This window comes from Labrus mixtus, chromosome 19 (genome assembly GCF_963584025.1).
Source record: "Labrus mixtus chromosome 19, fLabMix1.1, whole genome shotgun sequence".
Lineage (NCBI taxonomy): Eukaryota > Metazoa > Chordata > Actinopteri > Labriformes > Labridae > Labrus > Labrus mixtus.
This window is the reverse complement of record NC_083630.1, coordinates 20,566,727-20,586,684: the sequence shown is the minus strand read 5'-3', so window position 1 is coordinate 20,586,684 and position 19,958 is coordinate 20,566,727. Positions and strand designations below refer to the sequence as shown.

At 39.2% G+C, this 19,958-nt stretch overlaps 1 protein-coding gene across 5 annotated transcripts in view; it reads right to left on the bottom strand.

Moving 5' to 3' along the window:
• Positions 1 to 1,505: 1,505 nt before the first annotated feature.
• The window catches only part of sh3kbp1 (SH3-domain kinase binding protein 1), a 36,153-nt gene continuing 17,700 nt past the window's right edge, over positions 1,506 to 19,958 (bottom strand). For 3 of the 5 annotated variants that reach the window (XM_061065017.1, XM_061065019.1, XM_061065021.1), the window contains 17 exons: positions 18,819 to 18,933; positions 17,636 to 17,742; positions 16,202 to 16,340; positions 15,976 to 16,055; positions 14,929 to 15,009; positions 9,254 to 9,320; positions 8,412 to 8,506; positions 8,122 to 8,217; positions 7,931 to 7,982; positions 7,736 to 7,807; positions 5,393 to 5,531; positions 5,230 to 5,300; positions 4,986 to 5,092; positions 4,615 to 4,746; positions 3,906 to 4,117; positions 3,763 to 3,826; positions 1,506 to 3,239 (listed from right to left, as the gene is read on the bottom strand). In XM_061065017.1, the coding sequence (XP_060921000.1) occupies positions 3,201 to 3,239; positions 3,763 to 3,826; positions 3,906 to 4,117; positions 4,615 to 4,746; positions 4,986 to 5,092; positions 5,230 to 5,300; positions 5,393 to 5,531; positions 7,736 to 7,807; positions 7,931 to 7,982; positions 8,122 to 8,217; positions 8,412 to 8,506; positions 9,254 to 9,320; positions 14,929 to 15,009; positions 15,976 to 16,055; positions 16,202 to 16,340; positions 17,636 to 17,742; positions 18,819 to 18,933 (1,668 nt within the window). In that variant the 3' untranslated portion in view covers positions 1,506 to 3,200. The remainder of the gene's footprint in view (positions 3,240 to 3,762; positions 3,827 to 3,905; positions 4,118 to 4,614; positions 4,747 to 4,985; positions 5,093 to 5,229; positions 5,301 to 5,392; positions 5,532 to 7,735; positions 7,808 to 7,930; positions 7,983 to 8,121; positions 8,218 to 8,411; positions 8,507 to 9,253; positions 9,321 to 14,928; positions 15,010 to 15,975; positions 16,056 to 16,201; positions 16,341 to 17,635; positions 17,743 to 18,818; positions 18,934 to 19,958) is intronic. The other 2 variants (XM_061065018.1, XM_061065020.1) reach the window with 2 other exon arrangements.

Genomic DNA, 19,958 nt, shown 5'->3' with positions numbered 1-19,958 from the left:
GGTGACCTGGCACCTCGAGAACGTTACGTTAATGCAACTTAAACTATATCCATATTAACGATATTGTCTTACCCTATATCTTGTTTGAAAATATATCGATATATCTTAAAAACTCGATATATTGCCCAGCCGTAATAGGAAGATTTTTTTTTTTCCATTATGCACTTAGAGAATAAGTCCAGCAAAACTTTAAAACATTCGGGAACATGTCTAGAATAAAGTTAAAATGTTGAGAATTAAGTTGAAATAGGCTACTTTACTTTGAATTGTATAAGCCTTTCTTTTGTATCCATTAATACTTTGAAATATTAGCATTGATCAACTTCCATAAGGCTATAGGAACTGCTAAAGACTTTGTTCAGTTAAAATAAGAAAGGTGTCTATTTCTAGCTAATGGTAATGAATGAATGAAGCCAGAGAGGGCCTAAATGCTTATATTACTGTTAATAGCTTTATAAAAGCAGCTGTTTAAATTGCTGTAGTTGATCTTAGCCATGGGAATTGTAATGCTAGCCATGGGGAATGATTACCCTTTAAATCAAGTTAATATTAATCTTTATGGTTTTGATTTTAATTGGCTTACCAGCTTCTCCATTCATTTTGCACTCAAACATACTTGATGGGTTTAAATCGTTGTGTTCTAAAGAAGCAACTTGACTTTAACTTGTCAGATGGTTCGGCTTGAAGTTTAATGATGTGAATTTGCTGTTGTCCAGCTGACTCAAAATCATCCAAATCTTCCTAAATGAACTATCAGGAAGTACTGAAATTCTGCTTTGGCTAGATAGCTACTTCAAACATCCATATTCACGGCTTCTAGTTCAGCATACAACACACAGGCTCAATTCTTAATTTGGCATAACATGATTTAGAAGGTCAAACAACCAGAGTGTATTTAATGTAAACTGCTGTTCAGTTTGTTTAAACTGGTGCAATGTTGTTTTACAGCAACGTCATGGTTTTTGACAAAAAGCCTCAAAGGTCTACAGTCGACCCTTTTAGACCACCACACGCTGCAGAAACAGTCGCGATTGGCCATTATTTAAATGACATCAAAGAGATTCAGAGTTTTCTTGATTGTATTTTAGGAAGAAATTGAATCTTCTTAAATGATAATTTTCAATAACAAAGCATTAAACATTTCAAAACGAGTGGATGTTGCAGAAGTTGAGTTGCATTATGTGTTCTGTCACATATTCACAGATTTGGTCTGTTTTCTTTTTTTTTTTTTAAATAATGCTGATGCAGATCTCTTGCAGTGGTTTCAATGGTCGTTGAATCTGAATCAGCAACTTTCACTTCTGTTTACAAAGACCTTCAGTTACATGATTTTTTTTCTTGTGTCTATCTGGCAATCACTCTTTAAAAAGTATCGACGAAGGAGCAGTCATTGCTTGAATAAGTCAACAGAAATACACACATTTCTTCCTTTCAAACTTTTTTTCCCCCCCTGGCAGATATATGAAGAACTTTTGACATTAATAAAAAAACAAAGTATGCACACATACAGTACATAATAGCATCTTTATTACACTGAAATATAAAAGTATATATTTATCACTATCCTGGAGAGAAAGGACCAAGTCAAGAAAACAACTTGTAGCCTCAGTTGTAGCAGTTTTCTTGTTGTCATACGAAAGAAAGAAAGAAAGAAAGAAAGAAAGAAAGAAAGAAAGAAAGGAAGAACAAATATTTGGAGTCAAAACAGGAAGGCCACAGTGACGGGTTGCCATAGATTCTGTGCACATATAAGGAAGGGAGGCAAACAGCCGTACATGCAACCACACACACACATGCACACACACACACACACATTTTTCTTCATTAACCTGTGAGGTCCTTTCAGTGACTACATTCCTCAAACCCTGTCTTTAACTTTTCCCTGCTACCAAAAGAGCACCAGGAACATCAGATGCATATGAACAATTCTTTTGTTATCTTGGGGGATATGATGCAACCAGCACAGTTGTTTCTTTACGTTTCTGGAGTCATGAAGCAAAAACTTCAAAAGCAAAAAGATAAAATGATGATTTTTTGTCCGGAAGGCAATACTCTTAACAAAACAAATAATACATATAGGGTATGTGCACACAGTTTCATGTGCTTTTCTGTGCATAATCTTTTTTTTTATCTTTTATTTTCAGTCAAATTTCTATTTGCATTTTGTCAAATAAATTATTTCTACTATGCTAAGCTACTGAGCTGCAATCAATAGCTGAATTGAATACATTACAGATCTTGTGATATAACTCCCAAGGATAACAGCCACTTTCTCGAAATGTACATTTTGAAAATAGCACCTACAGTAGGCTACAACTTGTCATGTTGGTAGGATTTTCATTTCATTTTAAAATGATGGAGGAAGAGTCGTGATGTGCTTTTAAGTTTAACCTCCATATAGCTAAAACATTTAACCACAAATTTATGACACTAAGAAGAAAGAGCTGCAGGTAAATGAATCAACGCTTGTTCTGATGCTTCAAAATCACCAGCCTGCAGTGTACCACAGAAACATCAAGGTCCATTGTGTGTCCATTAACACTAATGCTAATGATGCGCCTTCTTCAAGTGTAATGTTTTGATCGACCAAAATCCTAAACCTTACAATAAGAGATCAGGTCTGGCCAAAACAACCTAGCTTTACAAAAGGTCCCCATTATGTTGGATTAAAACTCCTGTCCCCATTTTGTAGGAAAAATAAGAACACACTCACACACACACACACGTATTGATATGAGGCAAAGGCCGCAGAGTGGACACAGAACAGCACAGAGGTCGTCTGAACCAACTGGGCTACGGATGTCGATTTTTCCGAGTTTCCTTCATACTTCTACATTAAAAAGTACCAGTGAGACCGCCGAGGCAGCCGTGACATCATTGTGGCAACACACACCGCCACAGGACTCGGGTCAGTCAGTACCAGTGGCACAACAAGTAATCGACAAGATAGCAGTAAACTTAACAGAGAAGCCTCTTCAACAGAAAAAAATGAAAGAAAAGAAAAACACAGGATAAGGCGGCGTCGGGGGAGGGGAAGGTGGCTGTTTCAATATTGATGTGTTGTTGCTGATGTTGACCTTGACGATCATTTGGCACAAACTTTGTTTTGGCTGTAGTTTCTCGGGCCAACAGTGAGAATGTTTTCAAACGCCGGCCTCTGATGTGTCGGTCATAGTGCACTGATGACAATGATAAATTCTTCATTTTGACAGGTTCTTCTTTATGTGCTCTACTTCCATCTGTCAAACAAAGAGATATGAGGTTGTTTAACTTCCTGCAATAATTGGTATTTAGTTGCCGCCTTTTACATTTTATCTAAACTAAATTTGATTTGTTTTCAGGCAGTGTTTTACAAAGAGCACAGGGTATTTATAGACCAGGAAACATTTAAGAACTCTTCTTTTGTATTGAGAAAAAAATAGGTGCATTATAGTACTTTAAAAATGTATGGATGCAATAAACAATGCATTATAAATACCTTATTTCTAACTATACATGATGAATAAACTTAATTTTGCTGAACATGTCGTGATAATTTATGATTTTTAGGTTCATTCTGTTGCCACTTCTAAAATATAATCACAAGTGAAGTAATACATGCAGAAACAAAATGCTTGTTAGGTACATAATGCAGGATATTTTTATTGTATACTAGGATTTTCATTTCTCATTTATTCAATTATTACCTCGATTTCTTAACCGTAAACAGTCAGAATAGTTGGATTAATATACTGTACATATAAACTCTGTGCTGACCCTCACCTGTAAACTAAGACGAATCTTCTTCTCTTCATCTAATGCGTTCGACAAATGCTTCATCTCCTGCCTGAAATACACAAAAAACAAACACATCAGCATAATGACTCTTACACACTCGTGCGCAAACACCTTGGTGTGTGTTGTACCTGTGCTGGCTCTTCAGCAGTTCTACAGAGGACCTCAGGTCTCTCAGCTGGTTCCTGAGTTCCTCAAGTGTTGGGGGGGTCAGAGGTGAATGGCGGAGCTCGGGGGAGGGGGTCAGACCCGAGGAGGAAGACGGGGACACAGGGCGCTGGCTGGAGTTGGGCGGGGTCAGGACAGAAGGCTTGACGGGCAGTGGTGCTTTACTGTCAGGTACCTGAAGGCAAATAGAGACCCGGATCGGTCATTTTAAGAATTTAGATGTCATATTTAAAGGTTAGGTTAAATTGCCGTCAACATATGTGACCTTAACTGTTAGTTGTGTTTTTTATGATTTTGAAGAGCTGGCAGAATTCTAAATTACAGACAATCACAGAAAATAAGTTTTCTTAGTAAAATGAACATTTAAATATCAACAATTCCAGATCAAAATGGGAAAACAATTTGTCATACGGTACATTGTGAGATATTATAAAAAGCTCCAAGCAAGCTATAACTGGATATCTGCTAAGCATGATGGCATGTACAGTAGTGGAATATATTAAAATAGCCATTTTTTGACTGGAAGACCTGAACTGTTTATTTTTTTCAGTGGATCAAGTGCTGATAAGAGCAAAAAAAACAATATTTTTAACATTGCTCTCAAACATGAAAACTGCGCTCTGCTGCCCTCTGCTGGATTACATAAATACTGAGCAGTTAAAGTGGCCGTACAGAGATGTTGTGCAGTCCTTTCCTCAGGGTAACTTCCAAAGGTTTGAGGGTGACTGTCTCTGGTTCCTCCCTCCGTCTGTCCTTTCTGTCCTCCGCTACAGGTGGGTCCATATCAATACTGGACAAGGAAGACTACAGGAGAAAGAGAGAGATAAATAGCTTCAATAATTCAAGTAATTCAAGTAAAGTAATAAATCTTTCACAGTGACCTTTGACAACCAAAATCAAATAATTGTATCCATAAGTCAGAGTAGATATTTGTACTTAATGTAAAGACAATCCCTGGAGGATATCAGGAAAATCTGAAAATAAATACAATAAAATGCAAAAGAAAATTGTGTAAATTACAGGCCAACAATGAGAACACTTACTGTTGAGATGATCTGTGAGCGAGGCCGGCGGTCTGTGACTCGAGGCCTAGATGCCGTCGGATGACTCAGCTTCTCCGTCGACAACACCACGGCGTCCAGGTCCGCATCTGCTCAAATAGAAGCACAAAAACACACTTTTATTATGTTTAGTTTCACCTGCGTACAGAGGCAAACAGAGCGCTCTGACAGCTACTGAGGAACCTTATCTTTGATCTCATTGGTCGACATTCCTCACCAAACTCACCAGTGTCATGTGACCTGTCAGGGGCAGAATCTGGTGTCGAAGCCCCGCCCTCAGACTTGGGGCTTTCACACCTGAGCAGGTAAACCATACAACAACATTAGGCTGTGTATGCTGAGATGATTATGGGATTGTTTTTAGTGTGCATGTATGAGAATGTACTGACGCTAAAGTGGGCGGTCTCTCTGGGCGCCGCGGAGGTTGTGAGGAGGAAGAGGAGGAGCTAGTCTTTGGGGGGAGGGGTTTCTTTGGGAGGATGGATGGGAGGGATGGCTTGGGGATTTCTCCAAACTTGCCCTCTTCACCTACACACACACACACACAAACCAAAAACACATGAATGATCAAAATGACATATATACACACACGTGGTGAGGAAACATGCATGATGATGAGAAAGAAGAAGACAGGAGTTCAGAGATGAAGGTCGGAGCTGCAGCAAGCTGAAGAGGATTGTGAAACAAACAAAAAAAATGAAGAGGAAGAAGAAGAAGAGGAAGAAAGGTCTGTAGTTGCCCCAGGCTGGCAAAAGAGAGGAAAACAAAACAAGCAAAAAAATGGAGGATTACAAGGCCAAGTAAGGTTCAGGAAAATCAGCTGTCAGGTAGGATTTGTAAGTAATGTTACGGTTTGAATTATTTCTATTTGGGTTATAAGTGTGCACGTCAGTAAGCTTGAGATATGAAACAGCTGAGAAGTGAACAAGTCAAAGAAACTGCTGAGGATAGTGTGTTTGTGGGTTTTTTTTAATATGAAGAGCTTCTCCTTAAACTCATTTAACTGTAAAATGTGAATTATTTGCTGGATATTTATACTGCCTTTTATAAGAGATAAACTGCCATTTATCTCTAAAAAAAAGTTTTACACATTTAATAAAACATAAATTAAAAACTTTGTTGAGGATGATTTTTTTTTTAAATTAATTTCTTTCTCATTAATCATCTCAGGACCCCGACAATTTATCTTATGACTCTTTACGGGGGCCGGAGAATTAGTTTTGGCAGAGGACCAACATAAGAACTTACATTAGGTGGTTGTTATGATCATTAATACTGAATTGTAACAGCAATTTATACTTATGTTATTATCTATTTCTTTTTAATTCTTTTAGTATTTATTTATTTATCCATTTATTTACATTTTTGTCAAAACTGCAGCTCAGCTGATCTATTTTCTTATTTTTTTAATCTATTTTTTAGTATCTATCTATTTTTTGTACATTCTTAATTTTTCTTTTTTTTAATTTAAATTGTACTGTGTTCACTTTTTGTTTGCAATCTTTGCTCTTTGCTGTTGTAACAATGTAAATTTCCCCGTTGTGGGATAAATAAAGGATTATCTTATCTTATTTAAATTAAGTTGATGGCTCATTGTTGTTTTTAAGCATTTTGGTTAAAAACAAATTTTGTATATATATTATATATATATATAGGAAACTTCTTCCACTGCTTGCATAAACTCAAAAACAGAAAATGACTTTTTGAATGTATTTGTCATGTGAATAACGCTCGTTTTATATCGGTAAGATGTACTGAGATAACATCAGAGACAACTGGGAGCTTGTGTCTCACACCAGTCTGTTCCATCGTCTGTTGAGAACAAAACCACAGAGCTTGAGACTTCCTGTTGCACCGACTGTTGCAGACACCGATAGAATTAGTGTTCCTCTGTTTCAAAAAGGAAACGAACATGCTGTAAGCGATTATTCCGCTGCTCTTGTTTCAACATCAACACTGAAACTAAGAAATCTGGTCCATTTACAGCTGAAAAAAAAACACCCTCTAGCATATTTACTGCTGGAATAATTATATTAAGCATATACAGTGTTAAAGTTAGTAATCTATCCACTACCAGCTGAACAGAACAGGGGCTGTTCTCACAAAGATACTTTGACCGATCTGTAGTTAAAAAACAAGTTTAATTTGTCCCTGAGCTTTTCTAAATCAAGTTGGACTATTTCACAAAAATAAAGACCGAGTAGTTTCAAGCATCAACAATTAGACAATTTTTACCTTCAAGCTAATCAAGGCTTAGGACCGTGGTAACAGTCTGGAAGTTACACCAGTGCTGACCACATATACTATGCTTTGACAGCCATTTTTTATTTAAGATAATGAAAGTGACTTCCCCCCCGACAGGGTCAAAAATGATACTTTATCTGGCACTTTTCAATTTTAAGGTAAATAACCGTGTCACCTTCAAATTCTACAAAAAAATAATTCTGCCTGTGGTGGATGGTTGAAACTGAGCAGTAGAATGCAGATTCTACGAAGGCCATTTGTTATACTCTGAAAAAGTCTTTATCTACCCAGAACTTATTGGACCTGTTTAGCATAGTAATAGCTTTTTGCAGCAGGTTATTTTCCTGAATTCTGACTATTTGTTTTATCTATGTCACAGTCAAAATGTGTGTTTGTGAAAACAGCCCCCCCAGAAGAAAGTAGTTAGATGCTGCAGGAGCTGCAGGTTGAAGGTCGGCGGAGCAGGGCCAAAGTCATCATGACTGTACCTCGATCCTGGTCCCTCTGTGGCAGATGTTCAGGTCGCTCAGGAGGAACCTTCTTAACCTCCGACTTTTTCTCTACAAGTCAGAGTTCACACGTTTCTGATTTTTGCTTTCTATCCATCTTTTTTTTTTTAATCCTCTCAGAAAACCAAAAAAATCTTGAAACAGAGAAAATAAAAACAGAATGTGTTACTGTACCTGTGTTGTGTTTCGCTGAGGGTGCACTGGGGGGAGGCGGCTTCTTTGGTCTCTGTTAACCCACACAGACACAAACGCAGATTAAAAAACACTTTGAGGTTTTTTTTCCCCTTTTTGAGACGCTCTCAGCTACTTTAATCACCGTAAACAAAGGGTATTTTTTTGCATGTGTGTTCCTGGCAAAAATTTACCTCTTTCTCCAGTTCTAGCAGCTTGACAAAGTTATCTGGAAAAACACCTTGCCTTCCCCCGATCTCCCCCATCCACCAGCCTGCATCTGCACAGTCCTGCACAGAAAACAGAGAAATGTTTGGTCTGACTTCCATCTTCAGTGTCTGATGGATGCATGTGAGTGTGTGTCTGGATGTAAAGTATGTTTCCATTACAAACATTAACTTTAACTAGATGATGCAAACATGCAGCACACCCACACGCAGTAAACACACACACACACACACACACACGTAATCGACTGACTGACCCTGGTGATGATGTTGACGATTTCTCCCTCTTTGAGTGAAAGCTCGTCTTCATTTTGTGCTTCATATGGAAAGAGGACCTTACATTGCTCCCGTCCTGCCAATCAAAAGGCAAGACAGAGTTAGAGAAAAACATCCACAGAACTGAGAAACAACATATTCAGTTTAAAAATATGTTATTCTAGCTTCATACTTAAAAGAAAGACCAGCTAATTTCTTCTTTTAAAATATAAAAAAAAAAGGAAATCTGGGAATGATGACAACTGACAATGGTGTAATCGGTTGTTCTGTAGTTACATCAATGAGGAAATCACACATTTAGCGGTTCATTGCCTAAAATTAGAGTGTAAAAAGATTTTAAAAAGGACAACAAGGAGATCACAAATTCCTAATCTGATGCAACAAATACAACGTCTGAATAGAGCACAGGTAGTTGTTGTGATTTTGTTTGTTTGAGCTCATTCTGACGGAAAACGTGTGAAATTCAAATTCAGGGTTAAGAAAACAGCAGTGTTTGTTTTGTTTTAATCATCATGATAAGGGTTTGTTTTCCTTTTAACACAGATTGTTTCTGCTTTAATTTGTTCACAACAACTTGAAGGAGACGTTTGCACAAGCAACTGAAACCATCAAGATGGAAGCATTTTCAAAATAATGGCTCGTCTTGACTAAATTAGAATAACATGACAATTTACATAAACAAGGCTGCCAGAGAAGTAAACTTTAAAAGTGAGTCTGGGAAATATAGGTTAAATCTTTTTATGCATTTTGTTTGAGGTTACAATTGAAACAGTTTATCAGACAGTTTAAACGTTTGTCATTCAGTGAAGCTCCATCTCCTCACCTTTGGCTTTGCTGTCAGGTTCAGTCTTCATGCTTTCAGGAGCCCCGCTCGCTGCTTTCTCGTTGACCTGAGTGAAGCACAGACAGAAGAAACTGTTTGGTTTTTGACACCTTCATGTAAAATCTTATCATCTCAGTGTCACCACACTCAGGTCTGCTCAGGACTTCCTGTGTGTGCTGCGTTCAGTCTCACAAACATCTCTGGAGGATATCGTGACCCTGTGTGATACAGCTGCTGCTTGTGTGAAAGTGACAGCAGAGTTAACTTTCAGGAGATGTCACAGAAACTGACGTCTCTGGAAGATTTCTTCAGCGTATAATGAAACTATGAATCAAACGTGTTTGGCATTTACAGTGTAAAACGCCGTACTGGACTTAAAGATGGGTTCAGAAAAAGCAAAACCAAACATTTTTTTCCCAAATGTTAAAAACTACTTCCACATGTAAACACAGCCCCAATTTAAAGATTTATTTTCTTACCATAATATCTGAGTTAAGAAGTAAATTAGCGACACAACTATCAAATAAACCTCAGACTCCCTTAAGGTTTTACATTTTAGGAAATTTTGTTTGCAAAGTTCTTCTTGTTCATCACAAAAAATGGAGCTCTTAAATGACACAACAATCTAAACGCTCAGTTTATGGCCCAAACACAAACGTATCATCAGTGACAGAATATTGACCTGGATTTATTGCTGGATTATTTTGTCTTATGTTTATTTTGTTTTTTTTACAAATCTCGTTACAGCTACAACTCAAGCAGTTTTTTTTTATATAAAAGTGTTTATGAGAACTATTGAGAAACCGTTTTTTTAATGGCACAACAGCAGATTTATTACACAGCTTTATTCTTTGTTTGGATCCCTTTCGCTCTTTAAAGGCTTTATATGTGATTTTTTTGATCCAGCAGATGTCGCCCTTGAGCACCAGCATGAAACCAAAACAACTCGCGCTGCATTGTTGTGTTAGCATGCTAATGCTAGCGATCTTTATTATGCTCGTATCTTCACACTGCATGTAAATTTACCTGAAATGAGCGTGATCTAGAAACACAGTTAAGCAGTGAGTACAGTATGTTATTCTTCTTTTCTCTAGTCCCTCAATTAAACAACTTTTATACACGAGGGGAGGAGTCAGCCGGCCGTCCGGGCGATGTAAACAAAGTGAAGATAGGACTCTGAAAACTCTGAAAACATCACAGACAGTGGGACTCGGGTGTTACACCCATTGTAGACAGTCATGACTCACAGAGTTATTTTCAGAGGAGATACTTGATTTATATTATATTTAAGTGTGAAATATAAAGCATATAAAGCCTTTAAAGCATATTTTCATGTATTCCTAGGATGCACATGAAATCATTAAAATGAAAAAAATAAGAAAACACAGTTGTCTGGCACCACTTCAATTGATGCTAGCCAAGTAGCTAATAGTTCTGTTTAGCTAATTGAGCTAAAAGCTAATGGTAGCCTGCTATCAAGCTCACAATGACATTGCCAACTAGCCTTTTTATGTTTAGCCTTCAAATAGCGTTTGCTTTGTTCACCATCTAAATTTAGCATGACAGCATCCTTTTTGCTAATTAGCGCTAGTCAGGCTGTTGTCCTCAAAGCGGGTTCAAAAACAGCCTGTGGCTCTTTCCCCGCATGTCGTTCCCCACTCTCTCTCTCTCTCTCTCTCACTCTCTCTCTCCCTGATTTCCAACTCCAACCACTGTCTTTATTAAAATAAAGGCATAGAAAGCCCAAAAATAAATCTTAAAAACATTTTTTGGCCTGAAAGTGAAACATGAAACATGGAAGTTGAGGTATGACCAAAATTGTAAAATAGTTGTGATGACATTTTACTCTAAATCACAGTGGTGAATTAACCAACCAGTAGTCATTAGCAATATTAGAGGAACGCTGTAAGCATGAGAAAAATTTGAAAATCTACTTACTACAAAAATAAAACAGTAGAAATTAGATTTTTTACCTAAAATAAATAAATAATCCTTTCTCTCTCTGCAGCTCTGTCCCACAGCTCCAAACTGACCAGCTTATTAGAGAGGATGAGATCAGTTTCACCACAGAGCTGATTCAATGAAGAAGCCTGAGTGTGTGTGTGTGTGTGTGTGTGTGTGTGTGTGTGTGTGTGTGTGATTGTGCGAGTGTGTGTGTCCTGTGTGTTCTGTTAAAGGAGTCGTTGTTTTGCGGCTGGAGTGGATCCCTCGACAGTATTTGTGGAACCAGGGTGGCTCTTCCACAGGAAAACACACACATTCACAAGACCCAGTCTGTCCCAAACACACACACTGCTCTGTTCTGTTAGCGGGAGAGAGAAAAAACACCACCACCACCACCTCCTCCTCCTCCTCCTCCTCCTCTCCTCTCTCTCCGCCCTTCCCGCTCTCCCTCTTCTCTATAACGAGACCCATGTGGAGCCGGGAGCAGTGAGATATCTTAACGACATCACGGGGAGGTTGAATGTCAGAGTGTCTCATATTTAAAAAGTGCCGCAGAATTAAATCCCAAAACCCAGAAATGAGTTAGCATTTGCACTTGCTGTTGCCGTATCTCAAGTCACTTTTTGGGTTTCTTGGGTGGCAATGACTGTAAAACAATGCTGACTGAAAGAATCTGTATTTTCTCCTGCTGCATTTTGGATATCTGAATTCCAATTAAGGATATCAGAAACAAGCGGCAACCTCTGTTGAAACATGAAGCCACTGTGTACAGTAAGAGCAAAAAACATGCAGTTCCTTGAGTGTCCACTAGAGGCTGGCTCCAAAAGTCCATATTAAATGCCCATTTTCACAGCAGAAACATGTTTACAGCCTGGTAAAAATAACAGTTTTGGTCTTTATATATATATATTCTTTTGTTTAAGATGTACAGGGCATCACTTTTTTTTTATAGCCCATCGTTTTTGAATAATTAGGGTTGCGATCTGACCAAAAGGTGGAAGCATTGTAGCAGTTTGCCAGGAGGCTTAAGCCCCGCCCCAGCTCCTCCTTCTTTGCCCATTAAGTGCAGTTAGCGTTTCCAATATGGGGACCGAAATGTCGGGGCTTCATACAGACTCTCCAGAAGCCAATGGGTGATCCCACTGAGGCTATGTCCATGTTTTAAATATGATCAGGAATAGTTTTTAATTTGAGATATTATATCAGGTAGACTAACAACCTTTTTTCAGCTTTAAAGATGAGAGCTTCTCACCTAACCTAACCTGACCTTTAAGTTGAATTTGCACTGTGCATTTTGTGGTTTTAGTGTTGCAGAGGCAGGGGATTCCAACACTCATGGGTTTTTTTTTGTGTGATACCGTCTCATGGATGACACTTCTGTGAAAGAGTTTCCACTGCAGACTTCTGTTTCACACTGAGCACTCAGCTGATCTCAAGGACAAGTGACTTTGACTCACTGCAAAGACACAAATCTGCAAGACACGCTAAAAACGTCCCCTTTTTTTCCACACATGGCGCTAAAAGAACACTGGGTCTGTTTCATCCTGGTGCAAATAATCATCCAAATTATTATTTCAAGCTAGCAAAGGCTAATCACTTTGTGCATCACTTTTAATCACTTTGTGCATCTCAACTTTGTGACATTTGCAGGCAGATCAACCGCGCAGTTGACGTGGCGTCATGTGACTCAAAGACCCCCTCGTCCCGGATGGAGACGGCCTGCTGTCACCTCCTCAGAGCCTCATTAGAGAGCAGAGCGTCTCGTCTCACCATAAAGCAACATCACAACTTCCCGCTCAGCAGGACAGGCTGACACACATCCTCCAGGGCAAACACACACACACACACACACACACACACACACACACACACTCCTAAATGTCTGCAGGAGCAACACGAGGGTTTCATGACCAATATAGGTTTTTAAAGCCTTCTACAGAACCTTCATGTTCGTTTGTGTTTTGTACCCACATAACTCATTTTATTTCCTGCGTCTCTGATTTTCTTCACCTCTTGACATTTGTAGACGTTACATGTGTTATGTGATGTGGTTTCATCTCTTTGTGGTTGAGCTACTCAAGAGGTGATTTGAAGGTTTCAGCTAGCGTCATGCAGAGGGAAGATTTTTTCTAAAGGCTTTTATTTAAAGTCAAAAACAATGGATTATGAACCTCGTTTTTCATAGAGCTTTAAATGTTCTGATGGTCAAAACTTGTTTCCAAAAGCCGTTTCACTCGGCCGAGATTGGCATTTTGGAGAAACATTGATTACTTTTCAATTCTTTTAAAACAAAATAGTCAAATTTAAGGGGCCGTTTCCCCAAAACAACAAAACCCTGTAACCAACCGTTTCACTTCTAGAATTGGTTTGATGCAAAGCAGAGATCTGCTTTTAAAAACATCTTTAAAGCTTTTGACTTCTTGTCAATTTTGGCGCCCCCTGTGGGCAAAAACGGTATTTCATATCTCCCTGCTAATTTTGTCCTGTATAATTATTTTTCAAAGACAAAATATCTCATCATGTATTCTTTTAACGGCCACACCTACAGTATCACTCACTGAGTCCTTTTCCCTGAAATGTAAATAAAGGGCTGTTTAGCAGTTTGCTGTTAATCTCCTTATCCAACACTGACCCGGTGGCAGCGATAAGAGGAATTAGAAAATATGTTTCTACAACACTTTTTATCTTGATTTTCTTGTCATTTGCTTTTTTTTTTGAGGTCATATCGAGACATCAGTTTTAATTACAGTCTGTTTCATGACCAGCTAAAAACTGCTCACAGCAGCTTCAAAACTCGGGTGTACTCTGCATTTTAAAGTAGATAATTAAAACGTTCTCTAAATACAACAAAAAAATCACTGGCAAAACCACACGTTTTTCTTTGTTATTTCCAAGCACCAGGCCTTTAATTCCCAGCCATAAATTAGCATGATTTGAATAAGTATTCCCTGCCCTGAAACAGCCTTTAAAGTCTCACTGTGACTATCAAAGGAACAATTTACTGCAACAGAAACGTTTTACTTTCTTCCTAACTTTTGTAATCTTAATAACAAAACTTGACAGACTAGTGTTCTGCATTTCGTCATGTGATAAGTTACTTAAAGATAAAACTTCTGTGTAGCCGAACAGTTTAATTTAACATTAAAAAGTGCAACATCACACAGAAAACAAAGCTGGGGATAAAAGAAGGAAAAACATAGAGAGATAGAGGAATAGAGGAACAGAACCTACCGTCCTCTCCTCGGGTTCAGTCAAACTCAGACAGACGCAGCTCCAGCAGCAGCAGACAGAGTGTGTGACTGTGACTGTTTGGTGTGTGTGTGTGTGTGTGTGTGAATGTAAACGTCAGTGAAAAGCTGTATCACCTCCCTCCTCTCTGCCGCTCTCCCTCTCTCTCTCTCTGCCCCACCGAGCTCTCACTTCTGCTTTGCTTGTCAAATCCCAGCAGGGTGTGTGTGTGTGTGTGTGTGTGTGTGTGTGTGTGTGTGTGCGCGCGCGCGTGTGTGTAGGTGTTGTTTTATGTGTCAACATTAAAACAACTTCCTGTGCTGTATAACTGTATCCAAGGAAGGGGAGGAGCCAAGAAAAGAACGGGGACTTCCTTCCCTCATTGCACACAATACAATGATCACAGCATCAAAAAATGTTACTGTGTCCAAGGTTTGTGTGTGTGTGTGTGTGTGTGTGTGTGTGTGTGTGTGTGTGTGTGTGTGTGTGTGTCAGTGTCTCACCTCTGAGTCCACGTCTATAGACCGTGGTCTGAGCTTGATGGGCTGATCTTTGAAAATGTCACCAAAGCCAAACCCTTTGACCTAAAATGATGAAATGACATAAAAGAGAGTAAATGTAAAGGTACACCAAAAAAAAAAAGGAAAACATTTTTTTGTGGTTTGAGTTTCAAAAAGTGACCCGTGTAAGCTTCAAGAACTTGCCCTTGTATAGTTTGCTTAGTGGGCGGCAGCTGCTGCAGTCAGCTGAAACCGTCTGAGTGGGTTTACTGGGAAATTTTGCACATTTTCTGCATACAAAGTGTCAAAAAAAAAAAAAAAAGCCTGCACTTGTTACCAAAGTGCACTGAATCTCAGGGGAGCAGCTCAGCACAGCTGTAAAAATCTGTTTTTACTCTCTGCACCGGAGCTGTCTTTACATGCTGATGGTGAGCCCTGAAGAACGGTAATCTGTTTTATCTGGGATTTCAAGTCTCTGCCTTTGTTTGTATTTCAAAATCGCTAAAACTTAAACCCTGATCAGCAACGAATGTCATCAGAAAACACAAGCTCTGATGATGTTTTAGACAATTAGAAATGTAACATGTTTTTAAATTGACTTCTATACAATTTTGCACCACCAGCAGAGCAAGGCAAAGGCTGTGGCGTCTCATGCACAATGCATTCTGGTACATGTAGTCGATGGTGGTAGAACTCGCAAGGCAGGAGAAGTTGACTTTCTCTGTCCTCTGTTTAGGACAGTGGACAGAGTTATAAGTCTGGGAGGGAGAGAGAGAGAGAGAGAGAGAGAGAGAGAGAGAGAGAGAGAGAGAGAGCGAGAGAGAGAGTGGGGAACATCTTGCGAGAAAGGAGAGACAGGTGCGAGACCGGGCTGCCCGCCTGAAGGACTACAGCCTCCAACCACCAGCACCACTCGAAACTGATATTTGGCTGAAGACGACAGAAGATTTACATGAAGTGAGAAAGTCAAATATTTCCCCTCAAAAGAAAGACCCTAAAGACCCGATGAATCAAACATTGAGAAGTCAGCAGAATGACATCATCGTTTACCTTCTTGGGCTGGATCTCTCCTGATCCCGTTTCTGACCGACTGTCTGCTCCATCACTCTCACTGCCTGGACTGTCCTTACCTACACACACACACACACACACACACACACACACACACACACACACACACACAGAGACCTTAGTTATGCATATGATAATTCTCACATCTATAGTTCTGGTTTACATGTGGATTATCCTCCTGCTTTCTGATTGGCTTTCGACTCACTGGTGCGGCCGCTTCGCAGCTCCTCCTGAGACGTGTCTAAAGACGGCGTCTCCGACTCTGTCAGGATCTCTTTGGTGAAATTGGACGGAAACATTCCAGTCTTCCCATTTAGAGACCCCTCCCACCAACCCTCCTCTACCTGAACACACACGCACACACACACACACACACACAAAAACAACACGGAGTAACTTACAGAAGCAAAGATTTACAAACGTACTGGATCAGTGGTGGTGAAAATATCTACCCTGGATTCAACTATTGACTATTTTTGAATATTGTTAATTGCAGTATTGATTGATTATTGAACCTTTAGTTTGCAAGACATCATCAAAATATATTCAAAGCTCATCAAAATGTCCTAGTGGGAAATGACACCATAAGATCCTCTAATAGTCAAAAATCTTTATATTTAAATTCATCTTGAAAAATAAAAGACCTTATAACTAATTATTTTATTTTATTTTTACCTATTTGGAGATTAATCTTCTTACAGTGGACTAGAAGATAAGGTGATTCATTGTTGTACATACCAAATAACCACTTTTCTTGTATTTATTTACAGTGTAGTATTTAGTATTTTCTGTTTTTGGTTGAATTCTCTGTATTTAATGTTTAATCTCTATTTGTGTCTCATGTTGTTTATTTTTGGTTACTTCAATGTCTTTCCTTAATTGTAAGGTATTGAGCCCTTACAGCCACCGTTCTATTGCCTCCATTAAGAATCTGGTCCTAAAAACACAACAAATCGGCTTCAGCTACTACAAAACTCTGCCGCACGAGACCAGAAGGAGAGCACACATCACACCTGTTTTCAAATCTTCACACTGGCTGCCTGTTAGTTCTCGTGTTGATTTTAAAATGATTTTATTAGTTTATAAAGCATTACATGGCCTTGCACCAGACTAGCTATCAGATATGATTTTAGTTTATGAACCAGTACGGTCCCCTCAGATCCTCCAGTTCCTCTCTCTTAGCTGTTCCACAGAGCAGGACAGAAAACCTTTGGCGATGCTGCTTTCAGCTGTTACGCTCCGAGACTGTGGAACGACCTTCCTGAGGGTCTGAGAGGAGCCCACAATCTTAAAACTCATTTATTCAGTCTGGCTTTTATATAGTGTTTTATATCAATTCAAATCTTAACATTACTGTATTGTCTTTTTTATCCTACTACAATTGTAAATATTTTCCTCTTATGTATTTATTTTAAAGTCTTGTTGCTTTTATGTGTCGTATTTTATTGTATTTTATTTTATTTTACATATTTTTTTTGGTGTGCATTGGCCTCTCAATGATTTTATCAATGATTTTATAAACTACTTTTTGTCAACAACTTTTCTGCACTCTTGTTAAGCACTTTGAACTGCAATTAAATTTGTCTGAAAGGTGCTGTATAAATAAAGTTTGATTGATTGATTGAACAGTTCGTCTCACCTCTGCGATGATCTCAATGACATCTCCTATTTTCAACCCTAGCTCGTCTTCATGCTGAGGCACGTAGCTGAACGCTGCTTTACACCGTCGCTTACGGATCTGCTCTCCTGCAGACACACACACACACACACACACACACACACACACACAGGACAAGAACACAAACAAACATATTTTAGGCTTACATGTGACATAACTAGCTTTCATACTTATCCATACTCAGGACTTACAGTGTGTTGAGGAGGTGTGTTCACTGACTTTTTAAACACCCTCATGACCGAGGAATCACTTTTAAACTTTCAATTAAAGGACGTCTTACTGACCAGCGAGGACGCCAAATGCTTCACGCCCGGCTGTAAGTAGTTTGCTCACACTCATTAGCCCTCCTTATCACTCTGACTCATTCCACACCAACAAGGCCATTTAAAAATAACCCTGTAGTTCTTCTACTGTCCACAAGGTGGCACTCCTCCTCAATATAGAGCTGTTGCATGTCAGGGTGTGAAAGCAGGCATCATGAAGTCCTTAGAGCCTTCATTTGAGTGAATTACAACTCATTTGTTTGTAGTATCAGTGGCTGTTGTGTGTCCTTGTGTTACATGTAATATGCATTGAAAATATGAATATAGAACTCTATATACCAAAGAGGACTCTTCTTTTAGTTCATTAACGGGAGTGTAAAAAGTCACACACAAAAAAAGAGTGAGAAACGGTGTCGCAGTTATCAAAGCACAAATTGTGACTTCAGGATGCTTGATTTATCCAACCAAGTGGAACAACTTCAACATCATTACAAAGACATTTTTACAACTTGTTTCAAAGGGAAAACAGAAAATCCCTTTGAATTCGATAGGCCGACACCACGAGATAGTGATTCTCATGTAATTGGTAATGATAGCCTTCAGATGATTGTAATAAAGGACATTAAGGTCCGTTTGGTGGCGTAACAGAGGTCATGGAGTGGTATGAAGAAAAAATATTCAAAAGTACAGGTACCTCAAATACTGAGTCATATTCCACCACTGAGTGTGTGTTTACACTGACAAGCGAGGAATGCTTGACCTAAATCTTTCTTCACACTAAGAGGATCTGTGTTTGAGACTGAAGACTTAAACCTGCCAAATGACCACAATAAATGTGTGTGTGTGTGTGTGTGTGTGTGTGTGTGTGTGCGGTCAGGTACCTCTCCTGCCCGGTCGTACGCTGGAGTCGGACACGGGGCTGGCCCTTCCATTGGAAAGCTCCGATCTGATCATGCTGGTCTGTCCTCCATCCCTCTTTGCCTCTTTCTTTATCTCCTGCGAAGAGAGAGGAACAGGAGGTGAGAAGTTAGGAGGAAGGGAGGAGGAGGTGAGGAAAGGTGAAAGAGAAATTACACAGATTCAGGAGAGAAAATGAAGGTGACAGAAACAGAAATAACCGAATTGTGAAGAAGGAACGTCACTAAAGGAGTCGCCTTGTGTTTCTCTCTCCAGGCTCTGCTGAGATGTTACCTTCACTACAAATGGACTGACATGAGGACATACTGACTTTGTCGTTTGTCCACCAAAATGTGTACAAACCTCCACTTTGATTTCAGTACGAGCATTCAGATTTTGACATTCCCCCTCCCATGATTTACCTTTATCCCTTTCACAAGAAATGGTACTGGGAGAAAACAAATGAAAGGCGTAATGCCTTTGGTGCAACACAGACAAAAAAAAAAAAGTATTATGGAAACAATGTAGTCCTTTTTCTCTTTGCTTTAATTGGATTGGGCAGCTCAAGAGAGACAGGAAAACAGGGCAAAGAGAGAGTGAGGTTGAAGAACACCAAACGGCAGAGGATCGGGGACAAACCCAGGGCCAGGGAGTCGAGGATTTTGCCTCCTGTACGTGGGGCACCTGCTTACAGTCTGAGCTAAACTGGCACCACGAGTGAATTCTTGTTATGTCTGATCCAAAAAATTACATAAAAAAAACAGATTTTCTTCTGAAATAAATACAGCTATAAAGGTCAGCAGCTTATAACAACCTGCATTTACATGTATTCTTAAACACACAGAATCAAAAACGATAACAAAAGATGACGTCGAGGCTGGAGGGGAATCATGGGAGCGATTCTCCATCTGTACCTCGATGAAAACTAGCTCCAAGTTGACCGTAGTCGAGACAAACGGGAAAACAGACCAGAGGAAGACAATATGTTTACAGTAGGGATGGGCACGTTAACGCGTTATTTAATTATCGCCGACAATTATTTTATCTCGCATTAACGCAGTTTTTATTATTTATTTTCTTATTGTAAAAGTCTGTCGCTCACCGGCTTTTATTTTGTAAAATTC